Source organism: Ovis aries, chromosome 21 (genome assembly GCF_016772045.2).
Source record: "Ovis aries strain OAR_USU_Benz2616 breed Rambouillet chromosome 21, ARS-UI_Ramb_v3.0, whole genome shotgun sequence".
NCBI lineage: Eukaryota > Metazoa > Chordata > Mammalia > Artiodactyla > Bovidae > Ovis > Ovis aries.
In genome coordinates, this window is record NC_056074.1 from 11,341,612 (window position 1) to 11,366,331 (window position 24,720).

At 41.6% G+C, this 24,720-nt stretch overlaps 1 protein-coding gene across 37 annotated transcripts in view; it reads left to right on the plus strand.

The window, feature by feature from the left end:
- Positions 1-24,720, plus strand: part of DLG2 (discs large MAGUK scaffold protein 2) — a 2,369,976-nt gene that overhangs the window by 1,881,205 nt on the left and 464,051 nt on the right. For all 37 annotated transcript variants that reach the window (XM_042238120.2, XM_060403917.1, XM_060403919.1 and 34 more), the window contains one exon: positions 8,949-9,017. In XM_042238120.2, the coding sequence (XP_042094054.1) occupies positions 8,949-9,017 (69 nt within the window). The remainder of the gene's footprint in view (positions 1-8,948; positions 9,018-24,720) is intronic.

The window sequence follows — 24,720 nt, forward strand, 5'->3', positions numbered from 1 at the left end:
ACGGGGTTATCTTTTTTTGGTGGGATCCAACATTCTCCTGTCAACGGCTGTTCAGCAGCTAGTTGCAATTTTGGAGTTCTCGCAGAAGATGAGCACACATCTTTCTACTCCACCATTTTGCAAGTTCACACAAACTAGTATCATCTGCATATCTGAGGTTGTTGATATTTCTCCCAGCAATCTTAATTCCAGCTTGTGATGTATCCAGCCCAGCGTTTCTCATGATGTACTTTTGCATAGAAAGTAAGTAAACAGGGTGACAATATACAGCCTTGACGTACTCCTTTTCCAATTTTGAACCAGTCTGTTGTTCCATGTCCAGTGCTAACTGTTGCTCCTTGACCTGCATACAGGTTTCTCAGGAGGCAGGTCAGGTGGTCTGGTATTCCCCATCTCTTTCAGAATTTTCTACGGTTTGTTGTGATCCACACAATCTAAGGCTTTAGCATAAGCAATGAAGCAGTAGATGTTTTTCTGGAATTCCCTTGTTTTTTCTATGATCCAACAGATGTTGGCAATTTGATCTCTGGTTCCTCTGCCTTTTCTAAATCCAGCTAGTACATCTGGAAGTTCTCAGGTCACATACTGCTGAAGTATAGCTGGGAGGATTTTGAGCATGACCTTGTTAGCATGTGAAATGAGTGCAATTGTGCAGAAGTTTGAACATTCTTTGGCATTGCTTTTCTTTGGGATTGAATGTATAATACAGTAGGACCTTATTATTTATCTATTTTAGGTATAGTAGTTTATATCTGCTAATCCCAAAGTCCTAGTTTATGCCTTCTGCCTCTTTTTCCCTTTGGTAACTATAAGTTTGTTTTTAATTTCTGTGAATCTGTTTTGTAAATAAGTTCATTTGTATCATTTTTTAGATTCCACATGTAAATGATATCATATTTATTTTTCCCTCTCTGATTAACTTCAGTTAGTATGATAACCTCTAGGTCTTCCCATGTTGCTGTGAATAGCATTGTTTCATCCTTTTTTATGGATAAGTAATACCACATCTCCTTTATCCTTTCATCTGCTGATGGACATTTAGGTTGCTTCCATGTCTTGGCTACTATAGTGCTGCTATGAATATTGGCGTGCATGTACCTTTTTGAACTAGAGTTTTCTCTGAATGTATGCCCAGAAGTGGGATTGCTGGATCATACTGTAACTTTTTTTCAGTGTTTTTGTTTGTTTTTAGTTTTTAAAAGAACCTCCATATTGTTCTCCATGGTGACTGTTCAGCTCAGTTCAGTTGCTCAGTCGTGTCCAACTCTTTGCAACCCCATGAACCACAGCATGCCAGGCCTCCCTGTCCAGCACCAACTCCTGGAGTCCACCCAAACCCATGTCCATCGAGTCGGTGATGCCATCCAACCATCTCATCCTCTGTCGTCCCCTTCTCCTCCTGCCCTCAATCTTTCCCAGCATCAGGGTCTTTTCAAATGACTCAGCTCTTCCAGTTTACATTTTCACCAACAGTGTAACAGGGTTTCCTTTTCTCTGAAGATGCATTTATTATTTGTAGACTTCACCAGCATTTATTATTTGTAGACTTTTTGATGATGGCCATTCTGATTGGTGTGAGGTGATACCTCATTGTAGTTTTGATTCACATTTCTCTAATAATTGATGATGTTGAGCGTCTTTTCCTGTGCCTGTTGGCCATTTATGTGTGCTCTTGGAGACATGTCTATTTAGGTAATTTGCTCCTTTTTTTTTTTTTTGACTTTTTATGTTAGAGTATAGTTGATTAACAATGTTGTGAGGGTTTCAGGTGTACAACAAAGTAATTCAGTTATACATATACCTGTATCTATTCTTTTTCAATTTTCCCCCTTTGTCACATAATATTGAACAGAATTCCCTCTGCTATAAACTCCTTGTTGGTTACTTATTTTAAATGTAGCAGTGTATGCATGTCAGTCCCAAATGCCTTAACTATCCCTTCTTCCCCCCACCCTTCCCCCATGGTAACAATTTCTCTTAAAACTATTTCTGTTTTGTAAATACTTAATTTGTATCCCTTCTTTTTAGAATCTGCATGTAAGTGATATCATATGATATTTGTCTTTGACATATTTCACGCAGTATGACAATCTCTAGATCTATATTGCTGGAAATGACATTATGCCCTTCTTTTTAATGGCTGAGTAATATTACATTGTATAAATGTGCGATATCATCTTTATTCATTTCTCTGTCAATGGATATTTAGGTTGCTTCCATGTCTTAGCATTTGTAATTGTGGTCTTTTTTTGACTGTCTTTTTTTTCCTGCCATTGAGTTGTATGAGCTGTCTGTATAGTATGGAAGTTAATCCCTTGTGGGTCACGTCCTGTGCAAATATTCTCCTGTTACACAACTTGTCTTTTCATCTTGTGTCCTTTCCTATGCAAAACCTTATAAGTTTGATTTGTTGTTGTTCAGTCACCAAGTCGTGTCCGACATTTTGCAACCCCATGAACTACAGCAAGCCAGGCTTCCCTGTCCTTCACTATTGCCCTAAGTTTGCTCAAACTCATGTCCACTGAGTCAGTGAAGCCATCTGACCGCCTCATCCTCTGTTGCCCTCTTCTCCTACTCTCAATCTTTCCCAGCATCAGGGTCTTTTCCAATAAGTCCACACTTTGTATCATGTGGCCAAAGTATTGGAGCTTCAACTTTAGCACCAGTCCTTCCAATGAATATTCAGGGTTGATTTCCTTTAGGATTGAGTGGTTTGACCTCCTTGCAGTCCAAAGGACTCCCAAGAGTCTTCTCTAGCAACACAATACAAAAGCATCAATTCTTCAGCATTCAGCAACTCTCACATCCATACATGACTACTGGAAAAACCATTCAGATTCAGTTCAGTCACTCAGGACTCTTTGTGACCCATGGACTGCAGCACACCAGGCCTGCCTTTCCATCACCAACTCCTGGAGCTTGCTCAAACTCATGTCCATCGAGTCTATGATGCGATCCAACCATCTCATCCTGTCGTCCCCTTCTCCTCCTGCCTTCAATCTTTGCCAGTATAGCTTTGACTATACAAACCTTTGTCAGCCAAGTAATGTCTCTGATTTGTAATAAGTTGTCTAGGTTGGTCATAGCTTTACTTCCAAGGAGCAAGTGTCTTTTAATTTCATGGCTGCAGTCAAAATCTGCAGTGATTTTGGAGCCCTCCAAAATTAAGTCTGTCACTGTTTTCATTGTTTCCTCATCTATATGCCATGAAGAGATGAGGCCAGATGCCATGATCTTAAGTTTTTGAAGGCTGTTTTAAGCCAACCTTTTCACTCTCCTCTTTCACCTTCATCAAGAGGCTCTTTAGTTCCTTTCTGCTTTCTGCCATTGAAGTGGTATCATCTGCATGTCTAAGGCTGTTGATATTTCCGCAGCAGTCTTAAGGCCAGCTTGTGCTTCATCCACCCCAATATTTCCCATGATGTACTCTGCATAGATAGTAGGGTGACAGTATACAGCCTTGACATACTCCTTTCCTGATTTGGAACCAGTCCGTTGTTCCATGTCCAGTTCTAACTGTTGCTTCCTGACCTGTGTACAGATTTCTCAGGAGACAGGCCAGGTGGTCTGGTATTCCCATCTCTTAAAGATTTTTCCACAGTTTGTTGTGATCCACACAGTCAAAGGCTTTAGTGTAGTCAATAAAGCAAAAGTAGATATTTTTCTGGAACTCTCTTGCTTTTTTGATGATCTAATGGATGTTGGAAATTTGATCTCTGGTTCCTCTGCCTTTTCTAAATCCAGCTTGAACATCTGGAAGTTCACGGTTCAGATACTGTTGAAGCCTGGCTTGGAGAATTTTGAGCATTATTTGTTAGCATGTGAGATGAGTAGAATTGTGGAGTAGTTTGAGCATTCTTTGGCATTGCCTGTCTTTGGGAATGGAATGAAAACTGACCTTTTCCAGTCCTGTGGCCACTGCTGAGTTTTCCAGATTTGCTGGCATATTGAGTGCAGCACTTTCACAGCATCACCTTTTAGGACTTGAAATAGCTCAAATGGAATTCCATCTCCTCCACTAGCTTTGTTTGTAGTGATACTTCCTAAGGCCCACTTGACTTCACATTCCAGGATGTCTGGCTCTAGGTGAGTGATCACATCATCATGGTTATTGGAGTCATGATCTTTTTGTAGAGTTCTTCTGTGTATTCTTGCCACCTCTTCTAAATATCTTCTGCTTCTGTTAGGTCCATACCATTTCTGTCCTTTATCGAGCCCATCTTTGCATGAAATGTTCCCTTGGTATCTCTAATTTTCTTGAAGAGATCTCTAGTCTTTCCCATTCTATTGTTTTCCTCTATTTCTTTGCATTGATCTCTTAAGAAGGCTTTCTTCTCTCTCCTTGTTATTCTTTGGAATCCTGCATTCACATGTGTATATCTTTCCTTTTCCCCTTTATCTTTCACTTCTCTCTTCTCAGCTATTTGTAAGGCCTCCTCAAACAACCATTTTGCCTTTTTGCATTTCTTTTTCTTGGAGATGATTTTGATCACCACCTTCTGTACAGTGTTAGAACCTCCTCCGATAGTTCTTCAAGCACTCTGTCATTCAGATCTAATCCCTTGAATCTATAATGTCACTGTATAATTGTAAGGGATTTGTTTTAGGTCATATGTGAATGGTCTAGTGGTTTTCCCTACTTTCTTCAATTTAAGTCTGAATTTGGCAATAAGGAGTTCATGATATGAGCCACAGTCAGCTCCTGGTCTTGTTTTTACTGAATGTGTAGAGCTTCTCCATCTTCAGCTGCAAAAAATATAATCAGTCTGATTTTAGTATTGACCATCTGGTGATGTCTGTGCGTAGAGTCGTCTCTTACGTTGTTGGAAGAGGGTGTTTGCTATGACTAGTGTGTTCTCTTGGCAAAACTGTTAGCCTTTGCCAGGCTTTCATTCAGTACTCCAATACCAAATTTGCCTGTTACTCTAGGTACTCTTGACTTCCTACCTTTGTATTCCAGTTCTGTATGATGGAAAAGACATCTTTTTTTTGGTGTTAGTTCTAGAAGGTCTTGTAGGTAATCCTAGAAATGTTCGACTTCAGCTTCTTCAGCATTAGTTTTGGGGGCATAGACTTGGATACTGTGATACTGAATGGTTTGCCTTGTAAATGAACTGAGATCATTGTTTTTCAGATTGCATCCAAGTACTGCATTTCAGACTCTTTGTTGACTATGAGGGCTACTCCATTTCTTCTAAGGGATTCTTGCCAACAATGGTAGAAATTACGTTCATCTGAATTAAATACACCCATTCCATCCATTTTAGTTCACTGATTCCTAAGATATCAATGTTTACTCTTGCCATCTCCTGCTTAACCACTTCCAATTTACCTTGATTCATGTACCTAATATTCCAGGTTCCTATACAGTATTGTTCTTTACAGCAACAGACACTCCTTTCACCACCAGACACATCCACAACTGGGCAATGTTTCTGCTTTAGCCCAGCCTCTTAATTCTTTATGGAGCTCTTTCTCCATTCTTCCCTAGTAGCATTCAGTTCAGTCGCTCAGTCATGTCCGACTCTTTGCGACCCCGTGAATCGCAGCACGCCAGGCCTCCCTGTCCACCGCCAACTCCCAGAGTTCACTCAGACTCAAGTCCATCGAGTCAGTGATGCCATCCAGCCATCTCATCCTCTGTCGTCCTCTTCTCCTCCTGCCTCCAATCCCTTCCAGCTTCAAAGTCTTTTCCAATGAGTCAATTCTTCGCATGAGGTAGCCAAAGTACTGGAGTTTCAGCTTTAGCATCATTCCTTCCAAAGAAATCCCAGGACTGATCTCCTTCAGAATGGACTGGTTGGATCTCCTTGCAGTCCAAGGGAGTCTCAAGAGTTTTCTCCAACACCACAGTTCAAAAGCATCAATTCTTCGGCGCTCAGCCGTCTTCACAGTCCAACTCTCACATCCATACATGACCACAGGAAAAACCATAGCCTTGACTAGACGGACCTTAGTAGGCAAAGTAATGTCTCTGCTTTTGAATTTGCTATCTAGGTTGGTCATAACTTTTCTTCCAAGGAATAAGTGTCTTTTAATTTGGACACCAATCAACCTGGGGGGTATCATTTCTGGTGTCATATATTTTTACTTTTTCATTATTTTTATGGGGTCCTCAGTGCAAGAATACCGAAGTGGTTTGCCACTCCTTTCTCCAGGGGACCACATTTTGTCTGGCCCTGACCTTCAGCCACAGTAAATTTGATTTAGGTTCCTTTCATTTCTGCTCGTATTTCTATTGCCTCAGGAGACTGGCCTTAGGAAACATTGCTACAGTTTATGTCACAGAATGTTTTGTCTGATTTCTGAGAGTTTTATAGATCCAATCTTATTCTAGGTCTTTAATCGGTTTGGGGTTTGTTTTTATATATGATATCAGAGGATGCTCTGAATTTTCTTTACATGTAGCTCTCTAGTTTACCCAGAACCACTTATGGAAGAGACTCTCTTCTATGTTTGTGTTCTTCCCTCCTTTGTTGTAGATTAATTCTGACCACAAACCACAAGCCGTGGGTTTATTTCTGGGCTTTCCATTCTGCTCCATTGATCCATATGTCTGTTTTTGTTCAGTATTGTCCTGTTTTTCCTACAGTAGCTTTGTAGTACTGTCTGCAGTCTAGGAAAGTTAGGCATCTAGCTTTTTTCCTTTTTCCTCAGGATTACTTTGGCAATTCTAGGTCTTTTGTGATTCCATATAAATTTTAGGGTATTCTGATAAGGATCACATTAAATCTATAGTTTGCTATGGGTAGTTTGGCCATTTTAACAATGTGAATTTCTCTGAATCATCTTCAGTTTACTTTAACAGCACTTTTTAGTTTTCAGCATGTAAGTCTCATCTCCTTGGTCAGGTTCATTCCTAAGTATTTTTTTGATGCAATTTTAAAAGGGATTCTTTACCTTTACCTTTCTGGTATTTATTATTAGTAGAAAGAAATGCAACTGATTTCTGTATATCCTGCGACTTGACTGGATTCATTGATGAGCTCTATTAGTTTTTGGTGGCACCTTATTTTCTCTATATAGTATCACTATCTGCATATAATGACATTATATTTATGGGGTCTGCATAGTCTTCCAATTTGGATAACTTTTCTTTCTTTTTCCTCATCTGATCGTTGTGGCTGATTTCTATTAATCTTACAATGTTATTTTTACATCTTCATTTTATCAGGGCATACTCACAAATCTATATCTTGTGGCACTGACTTTATGGCTAACTGAAATGATCTAAATACTTATGCTTATTCAGTATGAAACATCTCAAAGTAGACACTGCTAGATCATATTGGTTTATTTGATAAATACTTTTTTGTAGCTTTTACTGTAACAGGCACTGTTCTAAAAACTATGTTTATTGAATCCTTATAACTGCCCTATGAGGAACACACTATTACAGAGAACTTTAAGAAGCTCAGTCAAGGTCACAGTAGTCTATATGCCAGAGCTGGGATCTGAACTCAGGCAGTCTGGCTACATGGTCCGGCTCTTGAATGCTGTGCTTGCTTTCAGTCAGTCAGTCAAAATACGTGTAGTGCCATAATCATTGCTCAGCACTATGAGGGAGTCAGGAAACAAAGGGCACAAGCCTTAACTTGGAAACCACTCTCTAGATGTTAGCTGCTGTCACACATTCTGCTCCCTCAAGCTCAGATAACTATTACCCAAGTCACAGTTAAATACTCATCAGAGAGAGATACCTCTTCTCACCCACGAGGATGAAAGTTTGGAATAAAAATCTGCAACCTGTATAGCTTGGTTCTCTGTGACAGGGGCAGTGTATTCAGAGTATGTGCTGAGACGTCTTAGAATAGTAAGAAGATCCCTCATGTTCTACAAATATTTTACTCAAGTTTCACTCCACATATATATATTTAAAGTATATACACCTTCATACACTATATGTATAATGTATATATAACTAATGTTACAAATAATTTTTAAATACTACAAACTAAAATTACAGCTTGAAATACATTTTATCATATACTTTAACACAAAGGAAACTCACAATGCACTCCTTTCTGCTCTTAGATTGTAAACTGTGCATCTCTATATCTAAATGAAGAGTATTCTTAGATAGTAAAGCAAAAATCTTTAAAACCAAAAAATTGTTACCATTTGGGAAGTGATATGATAATTATGAAGAAAGGCGCTAGTATCAGTCTAGTTGCCATTTCAAGCACAGGTATTTACCACGTGACTTTGGGCAAGTTTCTAAGCTGCCCTGTACTTTAATTTCCTCATCTGTCGAATGGGACAGTACATACCTCACAGAGTTGTAAGAAATAAAGGATGTAAAAAATATACTTAGTAGAGTAACTCAGGCAATAGGTGCTCAATAAATGTTAGATACTACAATCTCTACTGCAACTACTTATCCATAAAATCAGTCTTACCTTATTATCCTGTAACCAGAATAAGTTTGAAATTACATTAAATTCTAACATCAGCATGCAACTAAACATATTTGCATTTTTCAAGCCTTTATGTTCATTCAATAGCTGAATTATTTTTATTATTGCAAATTTAAATTAATAAATTTGTACTAATTAAATACTCCAATTTTCAAATTTGCTCTGTTTAATGTTTTGTTAGAAAAAAATGTGCATTTTTCAGAAATATATTGCATCATAATGAAATATGCGTTTATGTTCTACATTGCCTTATTCCAAGGGGAAAATAATCACCTCTTCCAAATATGTTTCTTTTCACAGTTACCCCTCATTTAAAGCTTGCTTTTTGAACAAAATATGTTGATATCAAATATTAACCCCTTATGTGGTAGAGTGTTTTATTTGGGGGGATGATTCTATTTATCAGCGAAGAACAGTTGTTTAATCTCTCCTGTGTTTCTAAGATTGATTCTTTTTTTGACCATAGGCCTGATTAGAATGTACAAAGATATTTTAAATGAATGACCTGTGTTTGTCTTTCTTTTCTTGCAGTCATTCCCAACACAGCACTGCAACCCGCCAACCTTCAGTGACTCTCCAACGGGCCATCTCCCTGGAAGGGTAAGATAAGAATAATCTAGAGTCTTCTTTTAAACCAAACTATGCACCCTCATCACTGTGAGCATAAATTCCTTTCTTTCCTTCCCCCACCCTCCCTCCCCACTCTGCTCCCATTTTTCCTTCCTGTTAGCAAATATCTCTAATGCTTTTGTTATATGCCAATCACTGAGCAAAGTACTACAATAAGTCAAGTGAGAACTCTTGTTTTCCTTCAGAGGGGTCATTACCTATTAAGAGTGACAGAAATATAGCTAGCTGCCTGTATATGGTATAAGCATCACGCAGGACATACATATGACAGATTAAGGAAGGATCCAGAAGAGATATTTGACTGAGAATGGGTAACAAAGAGGGAAGGGGAAATAAGTCAGGACGGTTTCAGAGAAGACCCAACTCTCAAGCTAAGAACTGAAGCATCTGTGGATATTTGCCTAACAGACATTTATAGGAAGGGCACTCACTGCAGGAGAAAACGCATATGAAAACCCATGAACACCGGTGAGGTGAGGCGGCCAGAGGCCACTGACGTGATCGAGGTCTGTGGCACAGCGTGTGCCAGGCGGAAGGTGGGAGTGGCAATGCTGGCTGGCCCGCTTTACATATAGAGGACTTAGTGCTTTGCATTTCTAAATTCTCACATCAGACAGAAGCTAAAGGAGCTAAGAAAAAGGGGCTAATATTTCCCTCCACTTGCTTTATAATCATGACTGGTTTAATTGAGAACCTTTAACTGGTTACTATATAAAAATGAAATCATTTTATTTTTCCAATATCTGTTACCATCTATGCTTTGTTCAATCCTATTTCCCAGCGACAGTAGGCTTCCTTAATGGCATTTTTAGTTCAAACCTCTGCCTCTCTTTCCAACATAATTAAGACTTGGGGGTCCACCAAAGTGCTCTGGAGTTGATAGAGGAGTCATCTGCTCTCTTTCATACCACCCTCTAGACCTTCCTTTCTCTTAGATTACTTCTCTGGTAGTTATGAGGTTCAAAAAATGGAAAAACAGTGTTTCTTATAAGTATAGCTCATTCACTTTGCTGTACAGTAGAAAGTAACAACAATGTAAAAACAACTATACTGCAATAAAAATCTCATTTAATGTATAGCCTTCTGCCTCAAAAATAAAATAAAACTGTCTTGACAGCTAATGGGTACTTCAGCTCTCAGAGCTTTCTGAGATACTACCCTCATTTGGCTCAAATAAAATTTTCCAAGTCTTTTTTAAAATGTGAGAAATAGCATTTTCTTACTGTTCTGCTGTGGCTATCTCCTTTCTGCTAGAGATCACCGGTGATGTAGCCTGGATGGGTGGAGAACCAAACATGCACCAATCTGAGCAACACCACCCCACCCCACCCCCGCCACAAGATGTGGTCCCTTAGGACCTCAGTTACCTTCAGACTCCCTGGAAGCAGCGCACTGTAGTCGTCTGGCACAGTCACCACTTTGCCCAAGCAGCGTCAGTCCCTCCTCAAAGCACCTAGTCACTCTTTCCCATCTGTCCTCAGCAGCTGCAAATGCGAGGCTTGCAGACATGAGCAGCACCCATCTTTTCTACCCTTCAGTTGGAACTTACCTTGGGTTAGTCCTTGCCGCCTTTCTCCTTGCCCAACTTTCTCTTCTCCATGTCAGCAAAGTCCATAAGTGGACATAGACTTGGGAGGGAGATGTTGACCTTCCTTCCTGGAAAAGCATAAATTTTAGAGACAATTTTTTATGGGGTGCCCTTTCTTGCCTCTAGCTAACAAAAAAATCCACTGAATCTCCCCAAACCCATAGGAACATGAGTGAAAGGAATGTGACTTCTATAAGACCAACTGCCCTCCCTTCGAAAAGATACCTCCTTCTTCTCCTAATCCTCTGCCTCTATTTTGGATGGTAAAGAACATCAAACCATTCTACCTCCTCTATTTAAAAAGAAGAAAAAAAACTGAGATAGGAGGGGTGAGGGGTCACAATGGCGCAATAGGCGCACGTGGAATTCACCTCTGCACAAGCACGTTGGGAATGGGACAGTTCTCACCGAGCATGTCCTGAACACTCGCAGGGGACCACAGACTCGTAAAAGGATAAGAAACTCCCCATGCAACCAGGAAGGACAAAAGAAAGCAAAGAGGAAAGGGGAAGGGACCTGCACCCCTGTGGGGGAGCTGAAGGAGCGGTTCCTGGGCCTGGGGAACCCACCTTCCTGATGGGGAGATCAGCTGGGACAGAGGGGAGCGCAGCAAACAGGCAGGACAGAGTAAGACCTGCATGGACGGTCTGTGTCACAGCCCTGCGCCTCCCAGCCTGAGATTCGTGTGTGCTGGTGGGGATGGAGGCTGGGTGCTGGAACCCAGGGTTTGGAGTGTGGGCACAGGGAGGAGACTGCGGTCAGCTGCAGAGAGACAGCCTGAAGGGACGAAGGGACGAGCATAAGGGGCTCCACAACTGCCCATGTTTGTGGAAGAAGTCTGGGATGCCATTGCCACCCCCTCTCCCCACGAGCCCGCCTCAACCTCCTTGGCGCTCGGAGGGGCTCCGGCCTGAGCAGGCTGGTGTGCCCTGCCTGTCACCCACTCCTGCAGGCCATGTGAGCCCCCCAAGTCCTGCCTCTGGTCCCAGCCCCACCCCCGTGTGTACTCCAGGACAACCTCAAGAGCAGACCCTGGCGGAAGACCCACATGCAGGGTAGGACTGAAAGCACAGCTGAGCCCTGGGGCCTGTGCAACTAAGGAGGGAGGGCCGCGCTCTCTCCTCATGGCTGTGGGGACCTAGGATCTATACCCATCCACCTCCCCAGCACCACCCCCGCTGGCTTGGTAAACTCAGCCCCTGCTGAACACCTGAGCTCCCACCACTGAGAGGAGTCTAGCTTTAGCAACTGTGGGCTTTGTGGGCACATACATGTAGAGATTCGGCCAGGCCACAGTCTGAGCTGCCTCCATAGCTCCCAGGGCAGCCCTGCACAGTCACGGCAGTCCTGGGACCTGACTTCAGTGCATCTAAGCTGGTAGCTGGTGAATACAATGCCTAAGAGAAGCCAGTCGCCGCCATTCCTACGGTTAAGGCAGGGCTGGGAGCAGGTCCAGCTGTAGTGTATGAGCCCGCAGAGCAGGTGAAACATGACACCCCAGAGCACATGCACGGGTGAACCACTCTAGAGGAGGAAAGCTCAGCGACTTCTCTCCCAGCGGTTGTGCTCCAATCCCACCTGCCTCACACCGCAAATCAGAAACTCAGCTCAGAAACAGATCTCGGGGTCCCTGCTCCAACACAGAGAGCAGACCCTGTGTCTGACAGGGCAGAGACAACCTCAGAGCAAGGGAAGGCCCCACTCAGTATCCAGTGCAGGTCCAGGTCAGCTCACCATCAGCCATACCTTCTATCAAGATAATAACACCCAGCTTACATGGAGGAAAGAGGTGGCAGACATCCATGTTAAAACAGCCCTACCAGCAAAAATGGCCCAGATAGTAAAGAATCTGCCTGCAACACAGGAGACTCAGGTTTGAGCCCTGAGTCAGGAAGATCCCCTGGAGAAGGAAGTGGCAACCCACTCCAGTATTCTTGCCTGGAGAATCCCATGGACAGAGGAGCCTGGCGGGCTATACAGTCCATGGGGTCTCAAGAGTCAGACACGACTGAGTGACTTAACACTTTGACTTCACCAGCAAAACATATTAAGCCCACACAAGCTACACAGGGATATTCCCACATAAAAATAGCACTCCAAGACAGCCTGAGGGTCAGGCATTGGGAGGAAGAACCCCCAGAGCATTTGGCTTTGACAGCAGGCGGGTCCTGAGTGTAGGCGCACCACAGGGCTGAGAGAAGTAGAGACTCTTGGAGGGCACACACCAGGTTTCACATGTACCGGGACCCAGCATAAGCAATACCTCCATAGGGAATACAAATAAACTCAAAGTGGTTTAAAGACCTAAATGTAAGACCAGATACTGTAAAACTCCTAGAGGACAACGTAGGCAGAACACTGACACAAATCGCAGCAATATCTTTTTTGATTCATCCCCTAGAATAATGAAAATGAAAACAAGAATGAGTTAAAAGCTTTTGCACATCAAAGGGAACCCATCAACAAGACAAAAAGCCCACAGAATGGGAGAAAATATTTGCAAATGACGTGACCAACAAGGGATTAATCTCCAAAATATATAAACAGCTCATGCATCTCAATACCAACAAACAACCCCATCAAAAAATGGAGAGAAAAGCTATTAATCAATAGGCATTTCTTCAAACAAAATGGACAGAGAGCCAAAACGCCCATGAAAAAAATGCTCAACATCACTAATTATTAGAGAAATGCACATCAACACTACAGTGAGGTATCACCTCACACCAGTCAGAATGGCCATCATCAAAAAATCCACCAACAGTAAATCCTGGAAGGAGTATGGAGAAAAGGGAACTCTCCTACACTTTTTGTGGGAAGGTAAATTGATACAACCGTTATGGAGAACAGTATGGAGGGTCCTTAAAAAACTAACTATAGAACTACGATATGATCCATGTATGCCCATGGCTGGGCATACATCCAGAGAAAACCATAATTTGAAAAGACACATGCCCCTCAGTATACACTGCAGCACTATTTACAGTAGCCGACAGGTGAATGGGTAAAGAAGATGCGGTCACATAGAACACACACACACACACACACACAATGGAATATAACTCAGCCATAAAAAAAGAGTGAAATAATGCCATTTGCCGCAAAATGGACAGACCTAGAGATGATCATAATAAGTGAAGTAAGTCAGAGGAATACAAGTATCATATAATATCGCTTATATATGGAATCTAGTAAAAAAGAATACAGATGAACTTATTTACAAAACAGAAACTGACTCACAGATCTAGAAATCAAACTTATGTTTACCACAAGGGAAACATGGGAGGAAGTAATAAATTAGCAGATTGGGATTAACATGTACATACTGCTGCTGCTGCTGCTGCAAAGTCACTTCAGTTGTGTCCGACTCTGTGCGACCCCATAGACGGCAGCCCAGGAGGCTCCCCCGTCCCTGGGATTCTCCAGGCAAGAACACTGGAGTGGGTTGCCATTTCCTTCTCCAATGCATGAAAAGTGAAAGTGAAGTCGCTCAGTCATGTCTGACTCTTAGCGACCCCATGGACCACAGCCTACCAGGCTCCTCTGTCCGTGGGATTTTCCAGGCAAGAGTACTGGAGTGGGGTGCCATTGCCCTCTCCAACATGTACATACTACTACATATTAAATAGATAACTAATAAGTACCTACTGTATAGCACAGGGAAGTCCACCCAATATTCTGTAATAACCTATATGGGAAGAGAATCTGAAAAAGAATATATACATAACTGTTTCACTTTACACCTAAAACTAACACAACCTTGTAAATTAACTAGACTCCAATAAATTTTTTTTTAAAGAAACAGAGATAGTAGTGGTTCACTAAATAGAAACTTAGCTCTGAAAGAACCAAGTAACTTTTCTCAATAATAAACTACTATATTCATTGTGACATTTGTTCTATTTCTTTTAAAAAAAAAAAAAGACAGAAGTTCTCAATAAATACTTCATAGCATTTGGTTCTATAATAATATACAAGATGGATCCTCACCAGACTCTCAGTGTTTAAATCCAGGCTAAGGAATTTACTAGCTACATGACAGCAAGTTACTTGGTTTCTTTGTGCCTCAGTTTCCTAATATGTAAAACAGAAATACTGATGATATTTCCTTATCGAGTTCTTTTAAGAATTAAAATTACATATATGTTTAATTTTTATATTAGTACTAGCATTATACATGTATTTGCTATCATAGTTGTTGCTGTTATTGTTATACATAATGTAAATCAATAAGGCATGAGAGTTTCTCATCTATATCAAATAAGGCTTTATTAAAAGTCAGTCACTGGTATTGTTGCTATATTCTGGAAAGGCATATTTCTATATACATAATAATCATTTGTGGAAGCAATTCAAACCACTTTTTGAGACTGCCTCATTGCTGAGTTAATATATATATTAAAAGTACCTTGATTACCAAGATTATATTTATATGCTTATTAAACAAGGAAAGAACAACCTAAGCTTTTTCTACTTATCAGCTTCTTCTCAGCTCCAAAAGAATAATTTAGGACCAGAATAAGAAATGCCCTTGCATTACTGGTATATATATCTCTCTTAAAAAGTTAAAGGAAAGGGACTACTTAAACACACGAGAGGAACTAGCCTTTGCAGTCTGTGAGTATTCTCCAGTTGGATATGAGAACATCCGTCAGTCAGAACCTGCAGTGCAATTTCATGCAGGCTTGTGATTGTATCCTCCATCCTACTCTCCTTCTAGAAAGTACCATACTTTAGAAAAACACTCCCACGAAATTCAGCTGGTTGTCACATCCTCCAGAGAACTATGACTGGTTTTGAATTCTACAGGTTAAACTGGATATGTGGAAAGGACCAAGGAAAGACATCCAGAGTTAACAAAGGGATGGGACAGCATTTTATCAAGCAAACACTGACAGGATTAGGATTCTTTGGTTTGAAGAAGAAAGCTTCATCAGGTGCTTAATGAGATCATATTCAAAATGTGCAATTTATTGGGAGTAAAAGTAGTATAAATCCATTGTATTTCTTCAAGGGACAAGAAACTAACATTCATTGAGTGCTTATTAGGTACCAGGCTATCTATCCATCCATCCTTCCAGCCATCTACCTATCTTATCTGATTTTATTTCCATAATAGTCTTATGAAACAGGCATCTTTTTTTCTAAAAAAAAAAAAAATGATCCTCAGAGACATTAAGTAATTTTCCCAAAAACCCTTGCATGGAATATAGCAAGCCTAGATTTGAAATCTAATTTGGCTTCACTGTACAACTCCATTTCCTATAATGTAGCATGAAAAAGGCTTTATTGAGTTGGAAATCAGTGGTCATGCCATTTATAAGCTACATTCAGACTAAGCTGGACATAGTAAAGAATTTCCTAGGATTAAAAAATGATAAAGAAGTAGAACTGACTCTAATCCTAGAAATCTAAGTAGAATGAATAGCCCATCACCTGGCATGGCACTGGAGGCCAAGTGCAGGTTAAGGTGTTATTTGTGGTAGAGGCGGAATTGTTGGGGCTGAGCTTACCGCTGGCCTCTACCTCACCCTCCTAGTTCCTTAAACAGACCTCCTTCAGCAGCACGCAGGGTGGCTATCGTCCAGACCTCCTTCAGCAGCGTGCAGGGTGACTATGGTTCCACGGTTTAGTCCTCACACACAGAAGCCTTCCTTCAAGCTATGCTGAACAATGGGATTTCCTGCTAGAGCTGTTTCCAAACCTTTTCTTTCTTTCTTCTTGTTCACAAAAGCTTATTAGCAGCTGCCAAACAGCATTCTTTAGCATTTTGCACTGTTTTCCACTTGAGTGGAATGACCTCTGTGATAAATGCAATCGCTAAGCCAAAAAATGTGCAGGCCTTACCTTGATGTCATAACAGAGTGACCCCCATTTCTCAAAAATCAGGAAATGGTATCCTCAACTATGTCCCACTGTTTCAACTGGTATAAAGTAGTTTGTTTCTATCTAGTTAATAATGCACTATGGAAAATATTCTGTTCTCTGCAATCATGGAAAAAACTGACTCTGGAATCAAAGAAGTAGTTTTTGACTCCTGACCTTTCTGCCATCTCCTATTAATCTTAAACAGGACACATCCCATCTATAAGCATGAACTTCCTATTCAGCCAAGGGGAGAAAAGCATAGGACTCACCACCTTTCTGTAATAAGTACTAGTTGGGGCTTCCCAGGTGGCTAAATGGTTAAGAACCCACCTGCAATGCAGAAGATGTAAATTCATCCCCTGAGTCAAGAAGAGCCCCTGGAGAAGCAAATGGCAACCCACTCCGGTATTCTTGCTGGAGAATTCCATGTAAAGAGGAGCCTGGCAGGCTACAGTCCGTGGGGTCACAAAGAGTCAGACACAACTGAGCAACTAAACAACAACAGCAAACTACTAGTTGAATACATGCTTCATCCAAGGGTTCTGAGAAAACAAAACTCATTTTTAAAGCCTGGGTTAGTTTGAAGACCTATGTTGAATGCTTATTATTAAATACATATATATATGTACCTATGTATGTAAAACATTTCTTGATACAAAATACTTGAGACAGAATTAACCTTGCATTGCTGGAATATTTAGAAGGCGACACCTTAGTAATTCTCTCCAAAGCCCAGAACGCTAAAGTTTATGCTATATGTGCCCTGCTGACCATCAAATACATAGATAACGTGGCATAAAGTCATTGTCACTGTACACCTAGTGGGAAAGGTATTTTACATTTTGTGTAGGTCATCGGGCCTTTAGCAGTTTTCCCATTAAGGTGTAATACTGCTGAAAGTAGGTAATCAGCTGAAATTGGAAATGTCATTATTTGAAAACTCTCCTTCCTGATGCCTTCATGAAAAAGCAACTACATAGGATATTTATAAAAATGAATGTACTTTAAAAGGCCATATGTTTATGTATTTTTCTCCTAAGTCGCTACTACTTGACATAAGATAAGTGGAAATATATCAGATTCCCCGTTAATTTGATCCATAGAGACCACAGAACTATCTCATTGAGCCTCTTCATAGAGTTACTGCGGTTTCTTAAATTGATATCTGAATCATCTATAGCTATGCCAGACATAACGAGGCAGAATAACATCCCCATTAACAGTATGAGCGCCTGGCTCCGGGTTCAAGTTGACAGACACAGTCCACATCTTAATCTCCTCTGCCTCCTGAGACCCCATTAAAAAGAAGCTAATGGAATAACAAAAAAGGGCGAGAGGACAGTCCCATAACTATAAAGGAAATGAGAGGGGCCGTCAAAGGCCAAAAGATTTCAGCACACTTCTGCATGACAGAAAGCAGATGGAAGGGGAGAGAGGGGAGAGGCAGAGCGGGTCAGCCCTGCCTTAGATCAGCTCCAGAAGAAGGGCACGTGCTGTGGCTCCAGGGCCCCTCGCCCGTGGCAGTCGGTGTGACTGCCGTCTCCTGGCGATGTGTTTCCAGGGCTGCCTCCCACAGCACGGCCCTCCATGGTGAAGCTGCCTCGTAGAGAGGAGCCCACAGTGCAGAGAGGAGCAGATCTGCCTACCAGAGCCCAGGAAACCCGGAGCCTGCAGAATAGTGACAGCAGATGGCACTGAGAGCAGAGCCCGAGAATAGGATGATGCGACAAGATGCCCCCACGCAGCAGGCACGGCCCTGCATGCAGAGCAGCTGCCAGGCAAGCCCGCACCACCACTCAGGAAGTGAACTCTCTGCTCTAAAGAAACTGGAGGAGTCTCCTGAGGAACCGCCCCCACATCAAAGCCCTGCTCTGCGTGCTAGTTGGGGCTTCCCAGATGGCTCAGTGGTAAAGAATCCTTCAGCCAAAGCAGGAGCCACGGGTTCCATCCCTGGGTCAGGAAGATCCTCTGGAGAAGGTATCAACAGCCTACTCCAGTATTCTTGCCTGGAAAATCCCATGCAGAGAGGAGACTGGCGGGCTATAGTCCCTGGGTTTGCAGAGTCTGACACAACTGAGTGACTGATGGTGTGTGTGTGTGCCTGCACACCCATACACACACGTGCTAATTAGGGAGCAAGTTTCAGGCTTGCCCCTCTAACCTGAAGTTTTTCAGTAAAAAAGCTTTGCCCTTATGCGCAACGCTCTCCGAAGCCTTTCTACCACTTTGTTCTTAAATGTAGACAGACAGCCACGGGTGACCAAATATTTTAACAAACCTACCAAGGGACAGAAACAGGATTAAAACACACATAACAAAGACCATCCCAGAGATAACTCTGGAACAAAACAGAACTGAATGAAGTTGACTCTTGAACAATGGGAATTCAAACTGTGCAGGTCCATTTATATGTGGATATTTTTCAATAATAAATGCTCTAGTATTGTACTACCCACAGGTGGCTGGATTCAAAGATGTGGGGTAAATTCAGATATGGAGGGCTAACCATAAATTACACTCAGATTCACCTCCACCCTTTGTTCATGGGTCAGCTGCTCTAGGATAAGCATATGTTTAGCAATAGGGAGACACCACTAGAATTAAAACTGAAATGGTGAAAAGTGATTGCCTCTGGGAAGCCAGGTAGGTTTCTCAGGAGAAGTAACATAAATTGAGTTTTTTTTTTTGTTTTTTGTTTTTTTTTTTATTTTAATATCTTTAATTCTTACATGCGTTCCCAAACACGAACCCCCCTCCCACCTCCCTCCCCATAACATCTCTCTTTTGAACAATGTATTTGGAACTAGACAGGGGTTAAAAAAGAAAATCATGTGCAAAAAAAAACCTGGAAGCTTGAATCTCAGAATCAGGAAGTATTTTCCTAGTACTGCAAAGATTTCCTAATCTTCAGCTATTCAAATACTTCCTTTTGTCCAGTAGAGAGCATATACTGTTTTATCTTACCTTAAAAAATCAGTTTAGCAACAATACAGAGGCAGGATTTTCTAGAAACTAGCATATTCACGTTAATAAAATAGCTGCCCTGAAAAGTGTTGACCACCCTCTATGAATCGAAGGAATCCATATGGAGTGGATGGTCTGTCTAACTGACCCCAACCAAAAAATTTCTCCCAAATCCAGATATCAGTAAGCCCAAGGAGAACCAGTAAGTGGCCTTGCCTATAAACAAACGCATCTAAGGGAACCCATCATCCCGGGTTAGCTGGTCTGTGGTGCTATCGCTGTCGTTCTTGCTCAGTGGAACAGGCCTATCTCCACAGGGATAACCACGCACCTCTCTTTGGCACAAGAGTGTCCCTCTCCACACTCTTCAGACCACAACAGGCTCTTGAGACCATGCATTGGTGGGGCCAGGGAGCCTCTGTTTTTCCCACATTAGGCCTGAACAGTTGGCCTTTCCGAGGAACACTCTGAACAGGACCTCAACTGGAATCATTTGCCCTTTCGTTCTCTGGCCAGCTCCTTTTGCCTTAATGGGAGACACTCTTTTACAACTAACGTACTTCATTTCCCAAAATAATGCTGATTTACAGTAGTCAGTCTTCTTAGTCTAAGTGCCTAGATATTTACTTCCAAAATATACAGTCACTGTAGAAAGCAGAAGCGTTTCTGACCTGAGAATCAGGAGACCTGGCTTCTAGGTTCAAGTCAGCCACCTCCAAAGTGATGAGGTTGAGTTGAAGAAACAAAGTCCTAGGTTCTTTCGCACTCTATAACATTGTATAGTTTCGTACATTTTAAAGGATATTAAAAAAAAAAGGATATAAAATTTTGGTTTCTGGGACTTCTCTGTCAGTCCAGTGGTTAAGACTCCACACTCCCAAATGCAGGGAGTGCAGGTTTGATCCCGGTGAGAGAACTAAGATCCCACATGTGACACAGTGTAGCCAAGAAAGTTAATAAATGAAAGTGTGGCTTCTGGACTCGTAGAACTGTTTTCAGATGTGGAAGCTTAGGAGCCAATGGGCTGTAAACAACTGGCCCTCAGGAGAAGCTGGCTTGAGCTATCCCCACCCACTTGCTCGCAGAGCAGCCATCTCTGAGGATTCTCACGGCGCAGACGAGCAGCTTCTGCACCCTGTCCCTCAACAGCAGTGCTGCGCAGGGCTTCCCAGAGTGACTAAGGGGGCCCGATGTGCTGAGTATACACTGAATATATTGCAAATCTGAAAGAGAAGCTTTATTCAGGTTGTATAGTTTTGGGGGTCCGTGGGTAAAAATCTTCGTTTACATTTACAGAAATGTAAATGACCTCACCAAAACAGAGGGGCAGGTTGGGTTACTGAAGAGGATTTCTGTATACTTTTAAAATGTATTAAAACAATACATTTATATATGGTTGTTACCCTCTTTATTTTGCCCTCTGCCGACTAAAGAATTTATTTAGGGAGAATACAGGAAAATTAAGGAGACAAAGAGTTAGTTGATGTTTATAAATGCTTGAAAGAAATCAAATCCTACCCCTCCCACCAAAACAAAACTAAACTTCTGATTTATAGTCCAATAAAGACAGACCAGCTTCTTAGGTAAGATTCCAGGCCTTACTTTTGCCACGAGGTAACCTGCATAGAAAGACTGAGAATGCTTATCTTATGGTCCCCTCCTTCCGTCTGGTAAGGGAGAAGGAACTTCAGAGCTTGAATCTCAGAATCAGGGCAGCAGGTGACCCCAGATCATCTGTTTCCCCAGTTATCATTATGTGGTTTCATTTCTCCTCTTGTCCCTGCAGTTTCCACCTCTGCTCCTAGTGAAGCTGTCAGCTCATTTTTCTTAGCCCAGTTTCTACTGGCCTATTGCTTCTTTTTGCCATTTCTTTACTCCATATGACATCCTTTCCTAGGCCTTACAATCTTTCTTCCTTACATCTGTAAAGCTGGAAATATAAAAGGTGTCATCACAGCAAACTTTAAGGATTGCCAAAAATTTATCAGTGCTAAAAAAGTGCTGAGGTTACAGAGAACTGGAAAATATTTAAGAGCTACCAATTCATAGGCTTCTGTTTGTAATTCTTTCACAGGACTTGGATTTCTATCGCCATCTGCTGTTGAAATAACAACTGTCATTTTTGGTTTTTTGGTTTTTGATTTTTAATTGTCCAATGGCTTGTATAGGACAGCCAGAAGTTTCCAAATTTTGAATTTCAAGCAAAATATCAAAAGATATTTTAGAAGATGACATTGAGAACCTATACTTATATTTTTCCAGGTAAAGACTTTTATAAACATTAACCGTTTTCATCATTATTCCATTGAGGGAAACCTTCCTTAAAACCAAGAAAAGAGGAAAGATGTAAAAACAGGAGTGTAGGCATCATGAAAGCAGGAAATTCAGAGACATAGACAGTAAAGTTCAAAAAGGATATTTTCTATATTCAAATGCTAAAAATATAGCATGAAGTACTACATATTTAACAGTAGCTGATATGTTGTAGGTGTTTTATGCGAATCTCATTTGGTTCCAGTGATGATTATTGTCCTCATATATGAGAATACTGACCCACTTTATGGATGCGGACACTGGGGCTTAAAGGAGTTAAGGGTGGTGCCTAAGGTCCACAGCCAGGAAGTGGCAGAATTGAGACTGAAACCCACATTTCTAAGTCAATACCTCACTTGCTTCCCTGATAGCTCAGCTGGTAAAGAATCCGCCTGCAATGCAGGAGACCTGGGTTCAATCCCTGGGTCGGCAAGATCCCTCTGAGAAGGGAATGGCAGCCCACTCCAGTATTCTTGCCTGGAGAATTCCATGGACAGAGGAGCCTGGCAGTTACAGTCCATGGCGTCACAGAGAGTTGGACACGACAGCGACACACACACGCCCTCTCCCGCCTCCCCAGAATTCTATGTGTTTTGTTATTACAAATTGGCCAATTTGGAGGCATAAGTAAGACATTGAAATCCAGTGTGGAACTCAACATGATTCCTGGGGTTTTGAATGTTGTTATTTTAGTCATTGTCAGAATCTAGTTACACAACGAAAGTAGAATGACCACCTACAGTGATTTCACTGAACTTGCAACATGCTGAATTAGAAGAGACAGAGGAATGTTTTTTCTCACTGTTGGCATCTGTTTTTCCTTGCAGAAGTAGGGAGAAACCTTGATGTAACAGAGTAGGAGTCTGGCTCTCAAGAGTTTCTGGGCAACCCCGTTCAGTGGCCTTGCACACGGAGGCTGCTCAGTCCAAGCAGCTGGGACTTATCTTAGAAAGATGCCACAGAACCCGCTAGGGAGTTTGGTTTTGGGGTTTGCTATAAATAGTCCTTCTTTTCTGTGTGCCCAGTTCAATGCCAACATGATGACTTACCCCTGCATACATTCCTTGGAAAGCTTTTCATTTTTAAATAAATTGGTTTAATAAAGGACTTAAACTGTGAAGAAACTTCCTCCTCATTATTGTATAATTAAACATATTGGAAACAGTGTGCTACAGAATAGTCAACTAGAAAATTGCTCCTCTTAATCAATACTCATTATAATTACTGCTGATAATAATATGATCACCCATGACATTGACTGAGATGGCATTGAAAAGCTAATTAATACATTGAATGCAGCAAGGAGGGATAAAGAGAGCATCCAGTTGTTAGACCAGTAAAAAAATGAATACAGGAAACATGATTCCACAACAGGATTTAGCTGCCCAAACTGTCAGGAAGCTTTATCAATCACAAACCTAACTGCTGTTCTAGCAGCAGTTTGCTCTTTATATTTGCACCATTATCTCTATGAATACTGTCCTTTTTTTAGCATCTTTCTAGTATTAAGGCTGTGTTTGCTGATTTGAGTCTGTTTATGACCAATCAATAAATTTAATTGGAATTATAATGATGAGCCATGAGATGGAGCCTGCCCTCCGTCTGGTAGGAAGAAGTGGACATGAATCATACAGACGAATGTTAAGTCTACACCTGGGCCAAGTGCGATAAAAATGTGGCCTGTGATGCTCTGAGTGTCCGGAACGGGAGATCTGACCTCCTCAGGAAGGTCAAGGTGGCCTTGGAAGTCTCTGAACGAGGACGTATTAACTGGGCAAAGGGAAGAAAGGGCCATCACCAACAGCTGCACAAACAATGATTACAAATGTGTCTGAGTGTATTTCTGAGATGAGCACAGACTAGAACAACATGAATTCAGTAGAGCTTGCCATTTAGAAATTTATAATAAGGAGGCTGACTCATGGTTGGCTGTCTCCTCCGGAGAGACCATTTGATGGAGATTTCCAGTGCTTATCAGTAATGTGTGATCTCAGCGTAGATGCGGGTCTCTAAATCCCGTCTCTGAGCAGTTGCGCTCTTCCAGTGTGCTCTTGTTTGTATGTCTGATGTATTTGTTTGCGTGTTTATCTGCTACGTGCCGGAACTCTGAGACCCTTCCTCACTGCTGTTGCAACCACCTGCTGCTCTCCTCCTCTCCCAACCCTCCCCTGGCCCCTTCTATTTTCTGTCTTTTTTCCCTTTCCCCTTCCTTTTGCTATAAACATTCTCCTCCTCCTCCTCTTCTTTTACTTTTTATTCTCTGAGCATTTCTTTGTCTTTTTCTCCTCTTTTGGCTGTTCGTCCTGAAGGTAGGCTTATGTTTGTACAGTGCAATGCAATTCACAAAGGCATCTCAAGGACATCATTCCCTTTGGCCCCAGTAACAATTTTACTTAAGGGAGGCTGAGTAAGAATCATTGATCTTGTTTATAGATGTGTCAGAAGGTAAATGGCTTTTTCAAATTTTGTATATCTGGAAAGGGAAACTGTAACACAGATACCTCCCAGCCCCCACACTCTCACCACTAGACCACCTTATCTCAACAGAAATGTTGAAGACATCCTCACACATCTTTTAGACTCATCTTTTAGGGTCCTTCTCTGTCCTGATATTCACAAAGATGAGTCTAATCCTGAGTCATGCTCGAGGGTGGGGAGGAGTGGTTATGGTTATTCATCCATCACATGAGTGTAAACAGCTTCAATCTCATCTGATGAATATTCACTGGACATTGCATTTGACCTTGACCTGAACCACTTATAGAGAATGATTTTCATTGTATTTTTTTCCTTGCCTGCCTATGACCTGGGAGGTGGCATGGCTCTGAAGAGCAGGAAATGAAGAAGATTGCCTTGAGGATCATTTATCCGCCTTCATTAGATTACTCATCTTGAGACATCCATCTTTATGTATCCAAACTGAATCTGATGTCTCTGCGT